At 40.3% G+C, this 20138-nt stretch overlaps 1 protein-coding gene across 2 annotated transcripts in view; it reads right to left on the bottom strand.

Annotated features, from left to right (window-relative positions):
- Positions 1 to 570: 570 nt before the first annotated feature.
- Positions 571 to 20138, bottom strand: part of MYMK (myomaker, myoblast fusion factor) — an 81014-nt gene continuing 61446 nt past the window's right edge. Inside the window, exons 4-5 of one of the 2 annotated variants that reach the window (XM_069609633.1) lie at positions 8759 to 8875; positions 571 to 3619 (exon numbers count right to left, since the gene is read on the bottom strand). In XM_069609633.1, the coding sequence (XP_069465734.1) occupies positions 3473 to 3619; positions 8759 to 8875 (264 nt within the window). In that variant the 3' untranslated portion in view covers positions 571 to 3472. The remainder of the gene's footprint in view (positions 3620 to 8758; positions 8876 to 20138) is intronic. The other variant, XM_069609634.1, reaches the window with a different exon arrangement.

Raw genomic sequence — 20138 nt, 5'->3', positions numbered from 1 at the left:
AGACATTTATTGCTCCATTGTGTACTAATGGTTTTGGCTAAAAGGGCAATCTGTTAATTGATGTGCTTTGAGAAATATATATAGGATTATTAGTAGTGATGGGCTTCCGTAGCCCCGTCTTAAATACATATATGGCTTCAAGCAGTCTGTGTGGTATGAGTAGACAACAGCCCCTCACTCAAAAGGGAACACAGAAATGTATACTATTAAAACATATGTATTGGTATGTCAACGATGTACAGCTTTTCTTCCTCTGTTTTTTGGTACCATTGTATAGAAGTTGAGTATTGTCCTCATATATGAGGTTATCCAAAGTGGTTCAAGGGAAACAATTCCCATTTAATATATCTGACGGTTTTATGAGTAGCTCATACACCCTTTATGATTAATGAACATTAAAAGACTAATGCCTCTGGATGAAAAGTAACATGTGTGACCCAATATTGCTATCAGGGTCATTGCATCACATCTGCTACTTCCACTCCGTGGATGATACCTAAAAACGCCATTCCTCTCTGTGAGAGAGGGATATCCCCATATAATATGTATAGTCTCAATAAATCACTCATGTAACAAATATATTGTTTTATTTCATCTTTACAAATAAAAATACAAATGGAAAAATAAATTACAAAATCGCTTATATTTCACACAATTCAGAAATCTAGATCAGTGCATTATAAAAATCAACCCAAAAGCATTACTAAGAACAATACAGAAAGTAAATAAAAAATAAAAAAACACCAAAGTCCTGTCAGCATATTTTGTTAGATCGAAATGTGTACAAAAGTGCAAATGTTAAAAGGAACAAAACAGAAGATTACTTCCTGTGGATCATTTTAAAGATTTTGTTTGTTTACCATCAGCAGTATTTTAGGGGACAGCATTACACAGATATGTTACACAGTACCCCCAAAATTGTGAATGGTGGTTGATCTCCCAAGCAGGAATAGTGCTCTGACCAAATATTTAAAAGTATGTTAATTGAAGCCTTAAACCAGCAACATCCAAAGTGAAACCAAACATACAGCATCAAAAGATGCTTGGTAAACCAGAAACAAGTCATTTGAAATATGACATGGGATGCCCCTTGAGTGGAAACCTACCTTTGGGTGAGTAGTGGTGTGCATCTAATAAAGTGTGCAGACTATGAATAATATACATGCTGCTTCTCATTCAGATTTCTGAAAAAGAACTAGGTTTCGCACTTGCACAATTAAAAAGGTCAACCTCTCCTTACTTGTCTTGGCTAATGACATGTGTAGCGAGTTTATGGTCACATTCACTTTGATTTCTTAGAATGACCAACACGTATGGAACAAGTTTGCAAACAATCCCCCGTGAAATTATTACATTTTCTTTTCTCATACATATTTACCGTGGCCATCCATGAAATCGTGAGGGAATTTGACTATGCTGTGAGTCTAACATCACAGCTCTGGACTAGATTTGGTTTAGTTGCAGGGAATTGCTGGTATGAACAGCTCGCCACAACAGGAAATAATTACATTATCTTGTGATGTTTGAAGAGAAACTGATGTAATTGAGTTCCTCTTGTTGTGCACATTAATTGGTTTGTCATATTAGACACGTGTGCACTGCTGCACGAAGATATAACAGATCAAAAATCACACAAGCAATTAACTAAAATAAAAAGTACCGAAATTGCAACACGTATAAACCTAAATTGACATTTTCATTTCAAATATATACACGGAATGAGTATTTTTTTCTTATTTAAACTCTAAAACGATACACTTTCAGAATGGATACTGATGACAAACATAGCCCTGTGTTCCGGGTCAATATTTAAAATGCATATTTCTCCTGGAGAGACATCATCTGCTGATACTCAGTGTGGATATCCTGCATAAAAAAGACAGCCATTGAGTAAATATGAAAGTGACTGCTTGTATAAAGGAAAGAGAACGCTCGCTCAGTGGAAATGACATGGTTCATTTGGAATTTGCACATGAGGTCTAGAAGGAAAACATACTTTCGGGCACTTTGCAACACATTTAGAGTCGTACGGTGACAGTTCTTTAAGTGTGATAGAATAAGTGTGAGTCGGATTGATTCATTTAAGAGCTAATGTGCCAGGAGGAACATTTGAATATAACTAGCAATTTTCCAAGAGAGTGTGTTCAACAGGGATCTGCAAAGTAACCACCCGTCTGGACGGCTTCTCTGTGCATAACGTCTGGCTTATGATCTCCCGGTGTTCGTAGCTCCCTCCATCCGCACAGACATGTGCATTAGTTGCAGGAGGTCCTGTGTGCGTGTGTACATGAAGTGCATTTATCTTTCCCACACAATGCTGTCTTTGTATATGTAATGACTTGCTCTATAATTATATCTGAATCTCGGTTAAATGTAATATGTGAACTTAAATTGCAGGGTGTTTGGGACTGATCATGTGCTTTATTGGATCTCCTGTTAATCAGTATAATTTGTATTGTTATAGAGCCTGCATACCTTCACATATCGATTGTTCGGCTCAGCTGTCGTGAACGTTTTAAGAAGGTGGAAAGTGCTTATGAAGTTGCTGATTTTGAAATCAACACACTTGACAATAGGGCGCGTTTCGCTAATTAGGGCCTGCCATGCAGAACTCTTTTGTGTACTGTCATTTATGCACAATATATGCAAAGAACAACTGCCCTTGCATGGTCACTGTACACAATGCAGCTGATTTCAGGAGTCTTCAGTTAACAAAACTGCATGCAATGAGGGATCCCAGGTAGTTCGCTCTATGGCCCTGTACCTTAACATACCCTCTGAAGCATTTGGAAGACTATGTTCATCAGAAGTTGATTTTGTATCTCCATAGTAAGATAGTCATTGCAAATGTTTAAGGAAAGAGATATGGATTATGCCTCCTCTCTTTGGTCAGAGAGGAGTACAATAATCAGGTGGGTCTTGCTGTAACAAGCATGGAGAGGAGTCATAGAAGTGAATAGCAAGGGGTCGGTATCATGTTCACAGTTCCCATAGCCAAGACATATCTGGATCCAGGTCTGGCACTGAGAAGGAAGTAGAGCACACTACATCGCATGTCTCTAGTTATGCAATGCATGTAACTATTCATTCAGGAAGGGATCATATCCATAGCATGCCTGTAGGTGTAACAAGCACATACACATTCTTTACATGGCAAATTGGGAAGCTCCTCTAAACTAGGGTGGGGGATTGCTCTAAACTCCGTGTGGCCTTAGTCACACTCAAGGTCTTCCAGGGAAATTTGCTCTCTACCATCTACAAAATTAATAAAATCCCACACCTTTGCTAGGCATTGTGTGTAGACATAGCTCCCAAGATTGTGTTTAACTCCAAGTCCATGTACCAGTCTTTCACAGGATATCCTTAATGTGCTTTTTCAGCGTTCTCCATTTCCCTCCGCCGCTCCTTGGATGCCTCCAATGCCCACCAACAGTGCCAGGCAAGAGACTGGTACCAGCCTTGCTTACTCTCATCATACGCAACAGCATAGAGTAGTGCAGCTCAGCTTGGCTGGTGTGCCGCCATTTCCCGCCTTTTTATTCTCATTGGGGAGCAGCAGGACAAAGGACATGGCCAGGGAACAGTGGTAGAAGCTGTGTACGTAGGTGTAGTCCCATTCCTGGAGAAAAGACAGGCAGTTAGAATGCGACATGTACTCCAAGCCTCCAATAATGCAGTCACATAAAACCACGTCTTGCCAACACATCTAGTTCTCATGCTTTCCTGTGCACATTGTGGTGTGCAATTGGTACACAAATATACCCTCTTTATCAGTTGAAGAGAGCACGAGGACCAAGAGAGCTGGCATTAACTCTTCCCTGCTAAAGGCTTGTGTGGGGGGACTAAACCTCAGCTGTCTTCAATAACATTGTTTCTTTTTCTTCTCTGGTTGTGATGAAATATTAACACCTATAGTATTTCCCCTTGAAACCACATGTCTGCAGTAACCCCCTTAAAAGGAATACTCATTGAAAAGTTGTAGTAGGTGAGAACTAGGAGGCGAGTCCCCGAAGTGGAAAAGAAAAAACTTCAGGGGCTAAACAAGGAGTCAGTGTAGCCAAAGTTTCGAATAAAAGTCTGTCACCAGGTCGAAGTATATTTCTGGCAATTTTAAGGCTCCTTTGTTCTGCGTTGGTGAACAAAAAGTCCTATTCTGACACCTGTGTTTGGTTAACTCTCCCTATAATGACAGAAGTGTTTTAAAATATGTCATATTAAAATGTCCTTTTATGATATAGGGTCTCATGTTCATATGAGCCGTAACTAGAATGTGAGGCGTAAAAGGCTTTTACACCTTGTATTTAAGTTACGGCTTGCATTACGCCTTGCATTTACGTTACAGCTCATATTCAGTCATATATATGGTGGAAACTAAGGTCGTAACGCAACTCACGTTTCTGACACTTACTTCCTCTCCGCCATACAAATACTGCAGCATCTTAGCTGGCATGGACTTTCATGCTGGTATAGAGACTCGAGATCCCTGTGGAGTCTGCCTGCTTTATGCCCCAGCAAAAAGCTGGTGGACCCCATAGCGTTCCATTGTACATGCCCCCTGCCACGCAAACATGTCAACATGGTTTCATTTCAATTGGAAACATGGTTTACCATGCGTACATGGTTAACAGTGTTCCCAGTTCAAATGAAATCTGTGTTGGTTTCATTTGAAACTTGAGTGCTGCTTGCCATGCCATCATGGCAAGCAGCGCTCACAAACAAAAGTAAACACTTCCTGGCATGCTAGCATGCCAGGCAGCATTTGCTCACTTTGCACTGTAGATTGCAGATGTGAAGGGCAAAAGGCAGTGTATGATCTGGTCTCTCTTAGCATTGTGCACCTGGCCACCCTCTGTGCTCCGGGCCCAGGTTCCTGCTCCCCTTGCCACCCTGCCTCACTGCCTCCGGGCCACCCCTTGCACTGGGGTCTGTATCTGTACCCATACAGCTCCCCCCATTTTCCTCCTGCACTTATCTCTCCTACCCTGTCTGCTGCCTTAAACTCAGCAATTGCCACTTGCTGCGCGCACTACCACTTGTGTTGCTTTTATTATTTATTTATTATTATTATTTAGTCTGTTCTCCTTTTGCTCTGCACTTTCCACCCCCCTTTTCCTTGAACATTTCCCTTCCCCCTCTCCCATGCACTTGCACGTTGTCAATGTTACTGGGCCTAGTAAGATCATTGATTTGTTCTCCCTTGTATCCCCAAGCCCCCTTCCCCTGTCACTCTCTGAAACACTTGTGTATGAGCGCGATAGAAATAAAATATCAATAACCAACATGAATCAAATTTGAGCAAACAATGGAGATTTGAATTCACTCAAAACATTCTGACAATTTAGAGCTGATGCTCAACATGCTTTGAGACATTTGAACCACATTGCAAGCTGCTGAAACAGTACACGTACTTGATGGTTGAACTAGGCTCTGTGGTAATAATGATGGGTAAGAAAATTATGTAGTAGGACTATCATTTCATGTCTGGATACATTCTATGGCAGAGAGGACAGAAAACCAGACCTCTAGGACTTGTGTGCTTAATCTAAATCTTTTAAAATAACTTTGCATTTCTGATTAAACCCTTTTATTTTAAGAGAAACCATTTAAAGTGGGAACTTGTTCTTTGCAGCACATTATGAGCTTGGTGGTAATTCTGGTGAAAATACTATCAAACACGTTTACCATAAACACTGTTCAATCTGGCAGAATACCTGCAGATTACGAGTGCTCGGTTAGTACCCATTTTCAGAGTGGTATTTTTGCCTGTGGTAATTCCACTACTTTTTCACATTCAAGAGAAGATTTATCTTCAGCACTTAACCACAGGCATCGCTGGCACTTCACTGCCAAAACTGGAATTTGGCAATGCAGTAAAAGTGCCAGTTATTTCATTACCATAAGAATATGAAAGTAATGGCAATGTCTGTACATTTGTACAACCTCATAGGTGAATAATGAGCATAAACGAGTCAGTGCTCAGCCATGTCTGTGTCCTATCCCACTTAATTGTAGAACATTGTTCATAAAAGGCAGGTTTCTGCTTTCAGTTCCTCTTACTAGTTTGAGTCAGCTCAACAGAGTTCATATGAATAGTTGCCTATGGTTAAAAAAAGGCAGCTGCTATCAAGATAGGTCTAATCGGCATTCAAGTTGAGCACTTGAAGGTTTGCTGAGGCTGAGGAATTTGACTCTGGGCAGAAGCCTGCACTATGGATAGTCCACCCTAAAAAATGATTTTGGATTGGTGACTTTGATGGACTCAAGTTTAGTGTGGTTCAAACTTCCAAGTCCTGAAGGATCAACCCACATCTGGATGCTGTCCTTTTGGCAACGAAAGACGGATTAGTAAATGATGTCCACCAATAGAAGATTTGGAGTTATTTATTATCTGTTGCTGATTCGGCAAGCACAAAAGCTCAACTTGTACAAAACAGCCCCCCCTGTGACTGAATAGCAGCGACACACCATGCGACTTTCATTGTTATGTTTTATCACTTTGAGAATAATTTGTTTTTTGAGGAGATGCTAGCTGTAGTGTGGTCAGGCAGGGCTGTGTCCATCTTTATGAGTGCATTGTTTTGGATTGTTGCAGAATCTATATGAAGTCACATACACACATTTGAGCTCTGAAGATATTCCCTACCTTTTCTATGGATTGCTACTATGCAGGTGTTTAGCCACTGAGCTGTAAGTACTTCATCTTGATACAATAACATGTTGGATCACCATTGGAATACTCACATGTAAATGTGAACTGCTAGAAGGACATATCATTGAGCCTCCATCTCAACTAGAGATTATTTAGAAACTAACCCATGCCCACATTGTCAGCTGGAGAACTTCTCAATTATCGCTGCATATGCAGAATGAAGTTGTTTATTCCTGTATTTGTATTTTAAACCTTGTTTTTGTTGCTATTCTGTAGGACTAGCTGACCCTTTTATATTGTGATCCTTTTTATTATCCGTAGTTACGGATAATTTCCTGTGGATAAAAAGAGTAGATTTGATAATAAACAGCCAACACCCTTTTTGTTTATTTTATATTTTAGTTATTTGCTATGTTTAAATGTGGGCCTACCTGTCCACCGTCTACAGCCTCGCTCGCAAAGTTGTACCAAGTGTTTTTGCAAATCCAGCTTTAAACTTCATATTAAGAGTCATGTATTCTGCATCCAAAGGTAGATTAAGAATGAAGACTTTGGGCTTCCCCCAATCTCCCATGGGGGGTACAGGCAATGTGCTCCAAAAGTTTATGTTATCCTCTTGGTATCCATTTAACAGAAAGATGTATTGAAAGGTTTGTTCTTTATTGACTCTCAGTTTGCCATAACATACCGCTTATACTCTTGTACAACAGAAGGGATAACAGAGATAGCCAAGAATAACTCCACTATCATGATGGTGCCCAATATCCGGGGTTTTTGCCACTTTTGCTGCACCAACAAGCATTGCTTATTTCAGCTGTCACACTAGTGACATTAAGTCTATGAAATCCATAGTGCAGTACACCATATTATGAATCAAATATTAATTGCTTTCATACAGCTGTAGAATGCTGTGCACTGCCAATTTGCTATATCAATCTTCTTTCTCTCAGTATTTCCAAAGACATTGGAAAAGTGAAACACAGAGCTTTTTGTTTTTGTTTAGCCTATTCACATGTTTCATTTGATGGATATACCCTTACTAAATCACCCTAGTCTTTGGACATTCTTTTTCAATTTTCTATTTAAAAAAGATCTTACAGTAGTAACCTTAGTTCCTGGTTCTTCATTTACAGTGGCCATTTATAGCATGAAAGGTTTATGAGCAGAAGACTCCAGTCGTAGCATAATACCTCAATACCATTAAATGGGAACTGTGGATACCCCATGTGAGGAGCAGAAGGTGAACTCCTGAAATCAGAAAATCCTATAAGGAGTCTTTGCAAATTTACATAGATAACAATGGAAGCCAGTGGTGCACAAAGAGGTTTGTTATTGTTGCCTTCTGCTGCTATGACACCACAACAGTGAAATATGGCAGGCATGATACTCTGCCATGACATTACCTAATTGGTATATGTCATTGTCTCTGATTCCCCACCTATCCATTGATGTGGCAAGAAAGAAGGAGGGTAAGAACAAGCAGAGAGGTTGGAGTCGTGGGTATGACCTAAAGTATTTCATGTTGTTGCAGGTTGTCTATGCATCCATCATACTTCCCTTGGCCATCCCTTGGACTGTTGGTGCATGGCGTTGGAGAAGGGATACTAACAATTCCACACACTTTATAAAGTTGTAGATGTGCAGCAATCAACAACAGCGTCCATTGCACCCCGGGGTCCTGAGTGACATCATAGACAACCCAAGCATGACAATCAGAAGCCTTTAGTCGAATAATGCCCCATCGACAGTCCTATATGACACTGCATATGTTTCACATACACCCTAGGTACTCTGCAAATACACCTCACACAGACTCGAACAAAGAAGCCCAGCTTTTTCCTCAAAACAGGTTCTATGATGAAATGTGATGAATAGACTTAAGGGAAGCATGAGTCTAGCAGTGAACAGCAAAGTGCTTTAGGACAGCAGTGGGTGGAGGATTAGCTGCTTAATAGAGAGTGAGAGAGATGAGAACAGTGAGGCAACGGGTAAGGGAAACATCAATTAGACTCTCATTTAGTCAGTGGATATGCACAGTTTGGTGATACCAGTATTGGTTACAGAGTAGCTCTCTAAGACTTTCTGTACCACTTTAAGCCAAGAAGGTACCTCAAAAAAGAAGCGTAGCATAAGGGCTAATGCTCCAAAGCAGAGCCCCGGGCCAATCTGCTGGGTGTAGACACTTTTATCTGGATAGAGACCCTTCTTCTCCTTCATCTTTGTAAGCTGCAAAGAAGGAAGTATGTTTAACAAGATAAACAACGAGAAGCCACAAGTACAGCTGAGGGGATGCAGTTTCATAATTGAGTGAAAATAAGCAGAACTGGGATTGCCGACACGCTAAACACAAAAATCCATTTGAACAAAAAAACATACAAATTTGATCCTCTGAGACTTCATCTATGCCCCCAAAATCCAACTGGATTTTTACCAAACTGTGGGTTGAGAAGATCAAAAGAGGAGTTTAAAAACATACCTTATTTTATTTGTGGCTTAGTATACACACATTTAAAAGTTCTTTATTATTACATAATCAAATTATCAGTTAATTCATTAATTGATTGTGTGCCTTTCCATGTTGTTGCCTATTATGGAAAACAAATGTGAATGCATTGTACTTTAAAATAGTGGCACTTATTGGGCTAGCAAACAAAGATTAGTTTCTTTCCCAACTCTTTTTGACTTATGTCCTTGATCTATTTTCTATTGGTATGATATGGCTAAATGCAAACCTTCAATATCACATACACAATCAGAGTTAGGCAATATATACTGCCTACAAATCATTCTAAAATCTTCACATTGTTCTAGCTCAATGTCCATGTATCCCTAAAACATTTACACACTACCTCAAAAAGACAAATTATAGACAGGAAAATCAGTGGTAACTCCAATTTCTGCTGTGAAGGTTTTCAAAATTATTAGAGTGGCATGCTACATGAATGAGGGCAAACACTAACCTCATTTAATCATTTCTCATACAATCATACCAACCAGCAACTGACTTATGTGCCCATCCTACAGTCCTAAAATGACTAAAGGTCACATATCGTTCCTTAGTAAGAGCCAGGCACTGAAATACTAAATGACTCAGTGTTTCAAATGTGCCTTTGAATAGTCTGGAGTATCTTTGATGCATCTGAACCCTGTTCCAATGGTCCAGGATTTCAGTGCTTGATAAGAACTTAAATCCTGACTTTCATGAATGTTTTACAACCAATACGAACCAGCAATTTAGTGACCTTGTAGAAGGGTGCATTCTCAAAATCCCCATAATAGGGCTCAAGACATCTTTAACATGGTATATGACCATAGAAATTAATTATCTTTGTTTTGTGAAACCTAGAAAACATTGATCATTTCTCTATGTCAACCTGCTCATTTGTCAAATATAGACCAATCTCAAGCATGCCTATATCAATATGATCCTTTAAACAAATCGAGCCCACATTCTAAGTATACATTTTTTAGTGGCATGAATCCCTGCAAATCGCACATCTTTCAATACTGTCCCCAACGTGGAGCATTCAGAGGACCATATTCTCATGATAATTGTCAAGTAACCCGAGACTCATGACTACTCAAGTCCTTGACCTCTCGGCTGTATTCAACACTGTTGATCACCACTTCCTCCTCCCCCTCCTCACGGACAGTATGGGATTCTCTGTCTCTGTCCTAAATTGGTTTACCTCCCACCTCTCGGGCAAACTCCAGGCCATCCAGAAGAACATGTTGTATTCTAACCGACTCCCAGTATCCTGCGGAGTCCCTCAAGGTTCTAACCTATAAGCAATAATTGGAAACCTTTACACGTAGCCTTTGGGCACACTCCTCAAAGATGCCGATATGGCCATCCACTAATACACTGATGATACATGAGAGCAAAAAGCATACAGGACATCAGTCATCTCAGTGATGACCTAGTCATCATCCAGTCGTGTATGTCTACTGCCTACCTCAAGCTAATCCCATTCAAGACCTAATTCATCCTCATCAGTCCCCCCTCTAATGAGCAACTTCTCCAACAATGACTCAGTGAGATGTGTCTATAAGGATTTGATTTGTCTTGAATTCAGCAACATCATTATGCTTCACCAGTGACAGCAGCCTGTCCCTCCAGAAATACATAGACAAGACAGCCAAAACAGTCTGTCTCTAAACTTTGCAAAACCCAAACCCTTCATCCTGCAGCAGGATTTCTAGACTGCAGTGCAGGCCCTTGTAGTCTTGCACATTCAATGGGGGAAATTACCTCCTGATGGGTCTTTGAGTTCTTCACTTGTTGGCCCTAGAAGAAGTTCACCACGCTGCAGCACCTCTTTTTATGGTTGAACAGAAATTTGACTGAATCACCTCATCCTACGCAAAATTCATTGGATTCCTCACTTGGCCAGGATACTGTTCAAAATTGCATATATCATATACAAAGCAGTCACAAGTAGCAGGACAGCATACCTGGCGGCTCAGTTCCACATATCTGGTGCCACCAGTGGTTAGTGTTATAATCTCTCAATGTGCAGCCACTTTCAGATTTTCATGATGGGGAAATACCTTCAATTATTCTTACTATTACAAAGGGAATTTACTACAGGAAATGATCCAGCAATAGTAGACCATATGAATGTATTCAATGTCTCTATTCTGGGATTTTTCAAAATATTACTTATCTTGAGTCTTGACGTGTGTGTGAAAATAACCCAAGAGAAATATCTTGTTGCCGGAAAGAAGGGATAAAGTGGATTGAGAAATTGTGTAGAGAAATAGTGACAAGATCAACATCATTATATATTTAGAATTGCTTAACTAGTCATACATTAAGCTACTTCTTAACAAAATCAGTTTTTAAAAAGGTTTGACGTTTCAGAGGAAAGGTTTAATATAGTTTTGGATTTACAGATGACAGCGTACTACCTTACTTGGTGTCCCTAGTCAAAAGTGTCCAACTACATTGGCTATTGCAGAACTCCTGCTCTGTTTCCGTGGCGGTGTTATCCCTTAAAATATAAAATCGAGCCTTCCCTTACATCGCTTCATCTAGGGTAAATAATGCACACCTGTTCTTGCCATTACTTGGTGTCTTTGAATCATCTTGTTCAAGGGTGTGATTGTTTCTAACAAAATAAGTTGCTCTTCAATTGTACTTTACAAAATCTGAAGTCAATAGGATTAATCAGAATGGATGACAAGCAGGGTGTAGTCAAGATGTATGGATATTGTAATGTTCTTCACTGTCTGAAGACGTTACTTCAGAGGCAAACCTTAAAACAAAGGAAATGTAAATGTACAAGGGACAAACTATAAGTCTGGGTGAATGAAGTTGAATCAAACATCGATATCTACAACGGAGGAAATTATTTCAATGGAGGATGCCTAAGAAGCAAAATATGTGTTATATACCTAGTATGCATTCTTTATCACTACTTCTTTATCACTACGTTGTTTTCTAAATATCTAATCCATTCCCATGTATTGATCACCTTCATTGCCATTAGAGCAAAGCACATCAATCATAAAACAAAAACAATGTACACTTTTCAATATATACAAATAAATAAACAAAATCTAACTTGACCAAAATGAGTCAAAAAACACAAATGTACAATACGACCCTCATTTCATTCCCTTTGACTTTAAAGGCTCTCCAGGTATAGTGTGCTTTGGTGAACACTACTAAAGGACACGCTGTGCCCAAATCATGGTCTCACTAAGATGTCTGATTTGTATCTCCATCACCAATGGTTTCAACCAGACATAAATAATAGATTGATACAAGGGAAATGCATAGAGAGACTCTGAGGGTTCTAAGTTCTTCTACCCCCCACAACCCGAATGCATTTAGTGGAAGAGAGCCAATACAGAAATCAGTATAAAACAAGCACATTTCTGCATTGATATCTAATCTGAATTTTAGTTGCATTTAGACAATTAACTCTTGTTCATATGTTTTAGGTTTAAATGCCAGTACTCTCACAGTATAGCTGAGTATTCAATTTAGTATTGCATTTTAGGTTCCAAAGTAAAGCAGGTACCTGATTTTAAGATTATTTCTGTCTACGGTTTGTATTTGCTTTTCGTCATCAGACTGCAATGTTTCATCTGTTGCAACACTTTTTAATTTACACACAAAGTGCTGCTGTGCCTCACACGGCTCATCTTATATGTATCCATATTTAATCAAAGAGAATTATATGTCCTTATTACTTCAATTTCTTTTTAATGAATTTTTAGAAGTAATCTTCATTTGTCTGTTTGTAATAAGAATTCTATAGTGGTCTGTATAAACGATCGAATCCCAAACTAATAAAAAAAGAAAAAAAGAAACTCATAACATTTCAAGATATCAGTCAAGTTATTAATGTTCACACGGTATTAAAGTTTTAGTTCTCCATATGTATCAACCCTTTGCAAAATATATCAGCCACATTGTTTCTGCTTCGTGTTTTTTAAACAACTAAATAACACATTTATGAGGGTATTTTCATAGTAGCCTCTATTTCCTGCTTTTCAGTTTTATCTGGTGTCAATTATCCAAACTATATGTATTGAGAGGATAGCCATAAAACAAAACGTATAATACAATTAGAATAGCAGCATAAACCAAAATAATATAGTATCACACAAATGGAATTAAACAAGATAAATAAAAAAAACACATCTATCTCTCAATAAAAATTTCAAACCAAAGTGAGAGTATTAGGTAGAATGTGCATATCAATTTAGTTTCTGTCTGCGGCCAACCTTCTCCATGGATGAATCTTTTCTAATAAAAAAAAAGTCTTGATTGGATTTTGTGACTGTGGGCCTCATTATAAGTTTCGCGGTACGGGTTAACAGGCTGCGCTAATGGAGGCGGACCCATTAAACCCACCCCGCAAAATTACGAGGTCCCCTCGCGGGGGGAAGAGGGAGCTAACAACGGGACACTCCTAATCGGCCCGTTGTTAGCTCCCTCTCCCATTCCCATTGAGCCCTATGGGGGCTCAGATGGGAATGGGGAAGTCCCGGGTTCCCAGAGGGAGGAATTACCGGGCCCTCTGTACTCGGAATGGACCGGTAATTCCCCATTCTGGGAACTCGATAAAGGAGGCCGGTTTGGCGGCAGCCATGGAGCTATTAGCTCCATGGCTGCCGCCAAACACGTAATGAGGCCCGGTGTCTCTGTAGAACGGAATGCAACAAGCTGTGCTTTTGTCTGTTACCTTGTTGCCCAGAATGGTTAAAGATTGTGCTTTTCCAAATATCGAAGTGAGCACAGGTGCACAGATGCATTGAGAGTGACATAGGAATAAAGATGGCTGTAATACAATTAAATGTGGTATTTCAGTTTACTTATGACAAAGTTGTGGAATGCACACAGTAAAATGTTATTGAGGATTATCTGGTGGGCAGATATTAATACATATATGTGAATGATTGCCAAAGCAAGGCACACACGCTATTATTCTGAATGTACATTAGATTGAGTTACCAAGCAGGAAACACTATAGAAACATGTCTTCCCTGTGCTGAACCTGTGCATGTTCAATGGACACATGTCATATTCTGGTCCTTTTTTAAAGTCCAAGCGCACCATCCCTTTAATTAGGTTTATCGTGGTTCAAGTTTCAGGAATGACAATTTCTTTTTTAGTTTCGTCTCCGAGGTGGCGCGTTACTGCACCTTGTGAGGTAAAAGCATTGGCATGGGCATGTAGTAGAGAATCAATGGCATATGAGGTTGGACACTCAGCCTGCAGGTCCTCTTTTGTTATCTACCCGGCCATTCAACACTCAGGGCCATGCTAAGACCTGTATGCATTCATGGCCGCTCACCACACTCCCTACCCAAAGTGTGCCTATCACATGTGGCCATTCAACACTGAGGGCCATGCTAAGACCTGTATGCATTCATGGCCGCTCACCACACTCCCTACCCAAAGTGTGCCTATCACATGTGCCCATTCAACACTCAGGGCCATGCTAAGACCTGTATGCATTCCTGGCCGCTCACCACACTCCCTACCCAAAGTGTGCCTATCACATGTGCCCATTCAACACTCAGGGCCATGCTAAGAACTCTATGCATTCATGGCCGCTCACCACACTTCCTACCCAAAGTGTGCCTATCACATGTGCCCATTCAACACTCAGGCCCATGCTAAGACCTGTATGCATTCATGGCCGCTCACCACACTCCCTACCCAAAGTGTGCCTATCACATGTGGCCATTCAACACTCAGGGCCATGCTAAGACCTGTATGCATTCCTGGCCGCTCACCACACTCCCTACCCAAAGTGTGCCTATCACATGTGGCCATTCAACACTCAGGGCCATGCTAAGACCTGTATGCATTCATGGCCGCTCACCACACTCCCTACCCAAAGTGTGACTATCACATGTGGCCATTCAACACTCAGGGCCATGCTAAGACCTGTATGCATTCATGGCCGCTCACCACACTCCCTACCCAAAGTGTGCCTATCACATGTGGCCATTCAACACTCAGGGCCATGCTAAGACCTGTATGCATTCATGGCCGCTCACCACAATCCCTACCCAAAGTGTGCCTATCACATGTGGCCATTCAACACTCAGGGCCATGCTAAGACCTGTATGCATTCATGGCCGCTCACCACAATCCCTACCCAAAGTGTGCCTATCACATGTGCCCATTCAACACTCAGGGCCATGCTAGACCTATATGCATTCCTGGCCGCTCACCACACTCCCTACCCAAAGTGTGCCTATCACATGTGCCCATTCAACACTCAGGCCCATGCTAAGACCTGTATGCATTCATGGCCGCTCACCACACTCCCTACCCAAAGTGTGGCTATCACATGTGGCCATTCAACACTCAGGGCCATGCTAAGACCTGTATGCATTCATGGCCGCTCACCACACTCCCTACCCAAAGTGTGCCTATCACATGTGCCCATTCAACACTCAGGCCCATGCTAAGACCTGTATGCATTCATGGCCGCTCACCACACTTCCTACCCAAAGTGTGCCTATCACATGTGCCCATTCAACACTCAGGCCCATGCTAAGACCTGTATGAATTCATGGCCGCTCACCACACTCCCTACCCAAAGTGTGACTATCACATGTATCTCCATAAATGTTTCATCTGATGTGCAGGAACGCAAATGGGACGGTCATCATGAAAGAGAATAGCATTGTGTTTTTTAATTATTATTAAAAAAATGTATTGGTTTTATAGTCAAGAACAAACATGTTGTAACAAGACACAACTAAACCTTGTACATTACATTCTCCTATTTACACTCCAATAATTAGAAAGAAAAGAAGAGGAAGAAGAAAAAAAGGAAGTCCACAATTAAACAGTCATCTGTCCCAATTACACATTCAGTCCATGCTTACAATCAAGTTGAGAATCCAATCTTTTTCTCCCCCTCACCATTCTCTACTAATACACATTCCAGCATTCTCATTACTGCATAACATTGTTTTTAATTGGACAAGTACCCGCCAATAGAGGAAATCCACGTTTTTATAAACGTTGGCACAAACGATCATTGTAAATGGTACATATGCGAGCTGATTATCCAAAACAAAATCTAGTTGCCTATAAAATAGATGGTAAAAGTATGCCATTACAAGATGCACACCCCCCTTTGTCCTTATCAGAGGCCCTTGCATGAGTTGTGAGATTATCCAAGTGGAAGGGATTAAGCTAAAAACGCATGTTTCTATTTGGGGATCTTCGTTTCAGGCAGGGTTTTGTGGGAACCCGAGCATGATTTGTGTTTTACTGTTTCCCAGGATTACGACAGTGCAGTTCAGGCACAGGATGAAAAGCAGCAGAATGTGTACAGTGTACAGCCTCATCCTTGATTGGTGGTCTAACCTACTCCACTACTATCACATGGTTTACTTTTAATGTATTACTCAAATTAGTAACACCCATTTCATACAGTGCATAATCGTGTAAAGATAAGTCAGTCCCTACTATATACACACTTCTGAAACATGCCTCTGCAGCAGCAGATGCACTGCCCACTGAGCTATACCATTTGATAAAACGTGTGACCCACAGTTTTAAAACAAATTACAGCAGCAGACACATTAACTGACTGAACCATCTCACTAAAATACAGTCTTGTGGGCCTAATTCACAGAAGCATTTTAGAATGGTGCAATACCATAGAAAAACAGGCCTTAGTGACTTATGAAGCAAACATATAAGTAAGGCTCCTGGTTTCATTTATTTTTTCCACATTGCTCTCTGTTTTTTTAAAAATCATATTATCTCTATTGATCCACAATTTATGTTTCTGTCTCTAAAAATAAAAGCCACAATTAGTATTGTTACACATATATTAAAAAGTAAATACATGCAGGGCTCGCAATGCCATGGAATGCTTTAAGATGCTGAGCTCCTGCACATCAAGCCATAATCCATTTTCACCCTAAAAACAATTGGTCTGCTATTGCTGCTGAGCAGAGACACATTTCTGCAGCCATCTATACATTTTGAAAAGGAAATACATTCATTATTTCTGTAAGCCTCTGCCAGCTGTGCATTCGCTTCCGGTTTGGTCCTTATTGGGGAACAAGAGGAATAAGGATAATAAAGAGTAAGGGGCAATAGATTTAAAGAAAAAAAAGGGGTTAGGGATACATGGAGTGCCTAAATGCGTCAATGAAAGTGCACAGATGGAAAGATATATTGAAGGAATTGCAGCAATATAAAGACACACAATTATCTACTGACCACTTTGCCCAACATCATTTGTGCGTTGCTATTTTGTTTTATTTGTTCATATTTTTGTTTTCTTAATTATCAAGGGAATTATGCGGTTTTGCTTGTTTCCCTTTCTCCACTTACCCCCATCATACTGGCTAATATGGCAAGCAGCGGCAAGCAAAGGTAGAGTTCTCTTAAGGAAAATTAGAAGTTTCCCAACAGGCTTCGGCCTCTGATAAAATCAGGACTGGAGTTTAGTGGTCAGGCTTGACTGACATGTGAAGGCTTACAAGCTATGACATTACTTCGGGAGATCCAGAAACAAGGCTTCCCAATCTGTCAGGCTGATTGGGCTAAGAAAAGGACATTTCCATTTCCTCCATGCATTGCCTGGCACGTGTCTGGCCCAACCTTATCAGAGCCCTGTCTGTAAATGTGTCCTTGTAAAAGGATGGTAGCTGTGTACAAGAGTCAGTCCCATGTCAGGCATCATTTTTAGGTGACTGCCTCTAGTTAGGCATACAGTCCGGCTCCCTGACAGCAAGAGACCTACCAAGAAAAGCACATTGGAGAAAATAAAGCTGCTAGAGGCAAGGTTCTGCAGACAAATAGCACCATTTTCCCTGGATAACCGGATGAAAGGAACACTCAAGCATCCGGACTAATTCATATAATAATGCCTCTTTTAGAACAAATCACAGTTAATTCCTAAGTGTTCATCTAACGATTCATATCTGTGGGAGTCAAGCAATACTCGTCTAGATTAACTAACATTTAGAGCTATCAATATTGTGGAGGTAATGAAGCTGGATTAGGCCAGTGGAGAATTCAAGGTACATGTAAAATAAAAGCGTTATTATTCTAAACCTTTTTAAAGCTCCAAAAAAAGAAAGAACCTATATTAAAATACGAGAAACAGAAAAGAACGTCGGGCAGACATTCTTCAGAAAGGTGATTTCCAAATTATGAGGAAGTTATTAAAAATGTATGGCTTACTTTATGCTCACCAATTATATTGCTTGGCTGGTCCTGTCAGTAGAGAAGGACTGTTCTAAAATGTCATGGACAGTGGAGTGGTTCTTCTGCCTTCATTTTCAAATGCCACCTTGCACTTCTACAAACTAGAACTCTTCTGTCCGGATTGAATACCAACAGAAAATCATCTGTGGCAAGACAGGTGATTCTGGAGCGCGCCTGCAGTCTCCCTCTGTATCTCTCTGGTGCCCAACAGTTAGCTGGAAGTCATTCTCTAATGTGATTGGACATCAAGTTCCAGAAAAGCACCACTGAAAGCAGAGTAGTTACCAGGTTCCTCATGGATGATTTGGGTTCCAACCTCCTCCAAACAAGGATTACTCAATTTCCCTCACTTTGCAGATAAAATTGACCATACAAGAAACACATGGATGAAGGCAAAGGTTCTACGTGTCTTGATGAAGGCCAGGGCACTGTCTAATGAAGGGGTGTGCAATTTGCAGGTCTCTGGATTTTTTAGGCTACTACTCCCAGGTCCATTCCAAATGACTATGTTGTCTACGGCTCATGGAAGTTGTAATCCAAAACACCTGCAGAGCCAAAGGTTGCAGACCCCTGGAATAATGAGTAGATAAGGCTAATTATACAATGGTGAGTGGAGAAGGAAAGAATAGCATCCACTTTAATATTTATTATGAACAATCCATTGCCCCAGACCATAAACAAAATATTTACAGACACTCATATCCTATATCGTTTTATGAGAGAGAGTTTATGCTTGATAAAGCTCAATACAGAAGCTTGTGTAGTGAGTGCGACAGCGAGAGGGGTCATGAAGTGCCCGGGTCATGCCTGTGAGTTGTCAATAGCTAATAAATGACGCCTGAGATTGGTAAACTACAGAATTAGTTCCTGCACTCACACTATACAATAATATTCCAGGAATAATAGGCCCGCCTCAGACATAAGCATTGAAATGAAAGGGCAAACGAGAAATGCATTTACTTTGAAAGTAATTTAAATAGTAAAAAAGAAGAAATTTTTAAGACGAAAAAAAAACAGAATTTGTTATATTTTCTTATTTTAGGTAAATAACGAAATCCCCTCCAAATATAAGCATTTGTTTTAAAAATGCAGTTGTGATTTCTTATTGAAATCGTATTGTTCCCCAGTACAATTAACTGTATGGGCGAAGACCATTGCATCCTTCCAGCTCAACTCAGCACCCCGAAATTGACAGACACCTATTTTTTTCCACACAATGTATACTTTCTAAACCAGAGCCGTAGGCCCCATCCAACTCTCCTCAGCTAGACTAAACCACTGTGATTGTGAAGGTGTGTTTTTTTATTTATTAATGAAATATGTCAAGTTTATTTAGCTTTCTACATTTTTAGTGCCACTATTTTCAGATATTTGTGCCTTTGTTTACAGATATTTGTACCTCTTCTTTTCAGAAATCCTCATCTTTTGCTGAGTTGGTCTTGTGTGTACAATTTACTTATTGTGGGTAGATTTGCTGAGATGTTTGATAAAGTCAAAATACATGTGGTAGGTATTTCCTTGTTAGCATACACAATAGAGAGACAGCAAGCCTATTAGGTATAAGTCATCTGCTCATGTCACAGCTGACAAGACATTCTCCCATTTTCACTAATGTGGTTTTCCAGGATCCTTCATTAATTTCAAAGATCTTCACTCGGATTGACTGAGTACATAGCTCACAAGTAAAGCTTGTGATCTTGGACATGTGGACAGCCTCCACTTGAAAATCCTGCTCCAGGGCCATCATAGACTTCCATCCTTCCGTGGGTGGTACAATGA

This window comes from Ambystoma mexicanum, chromosome 8, assembly GCF_040938575.1.
Source record: "Ambystoma mexicanum isolate Mex_15411 chromosome 8, UKY_AmexF1_1, whole genome shotgun sequence".
In the NCBI taxonomy this organism is placed as follows: domain Eukaryota; kingdom Metazoa; phylum Chordata; class Amphibia; order Caudata; family Ambystomatidae; genus Ambystoma; species Ambystoma mexicanum.
This window is presented reverse-complemented; position numbering and strand designations above follow the sequence as displayed.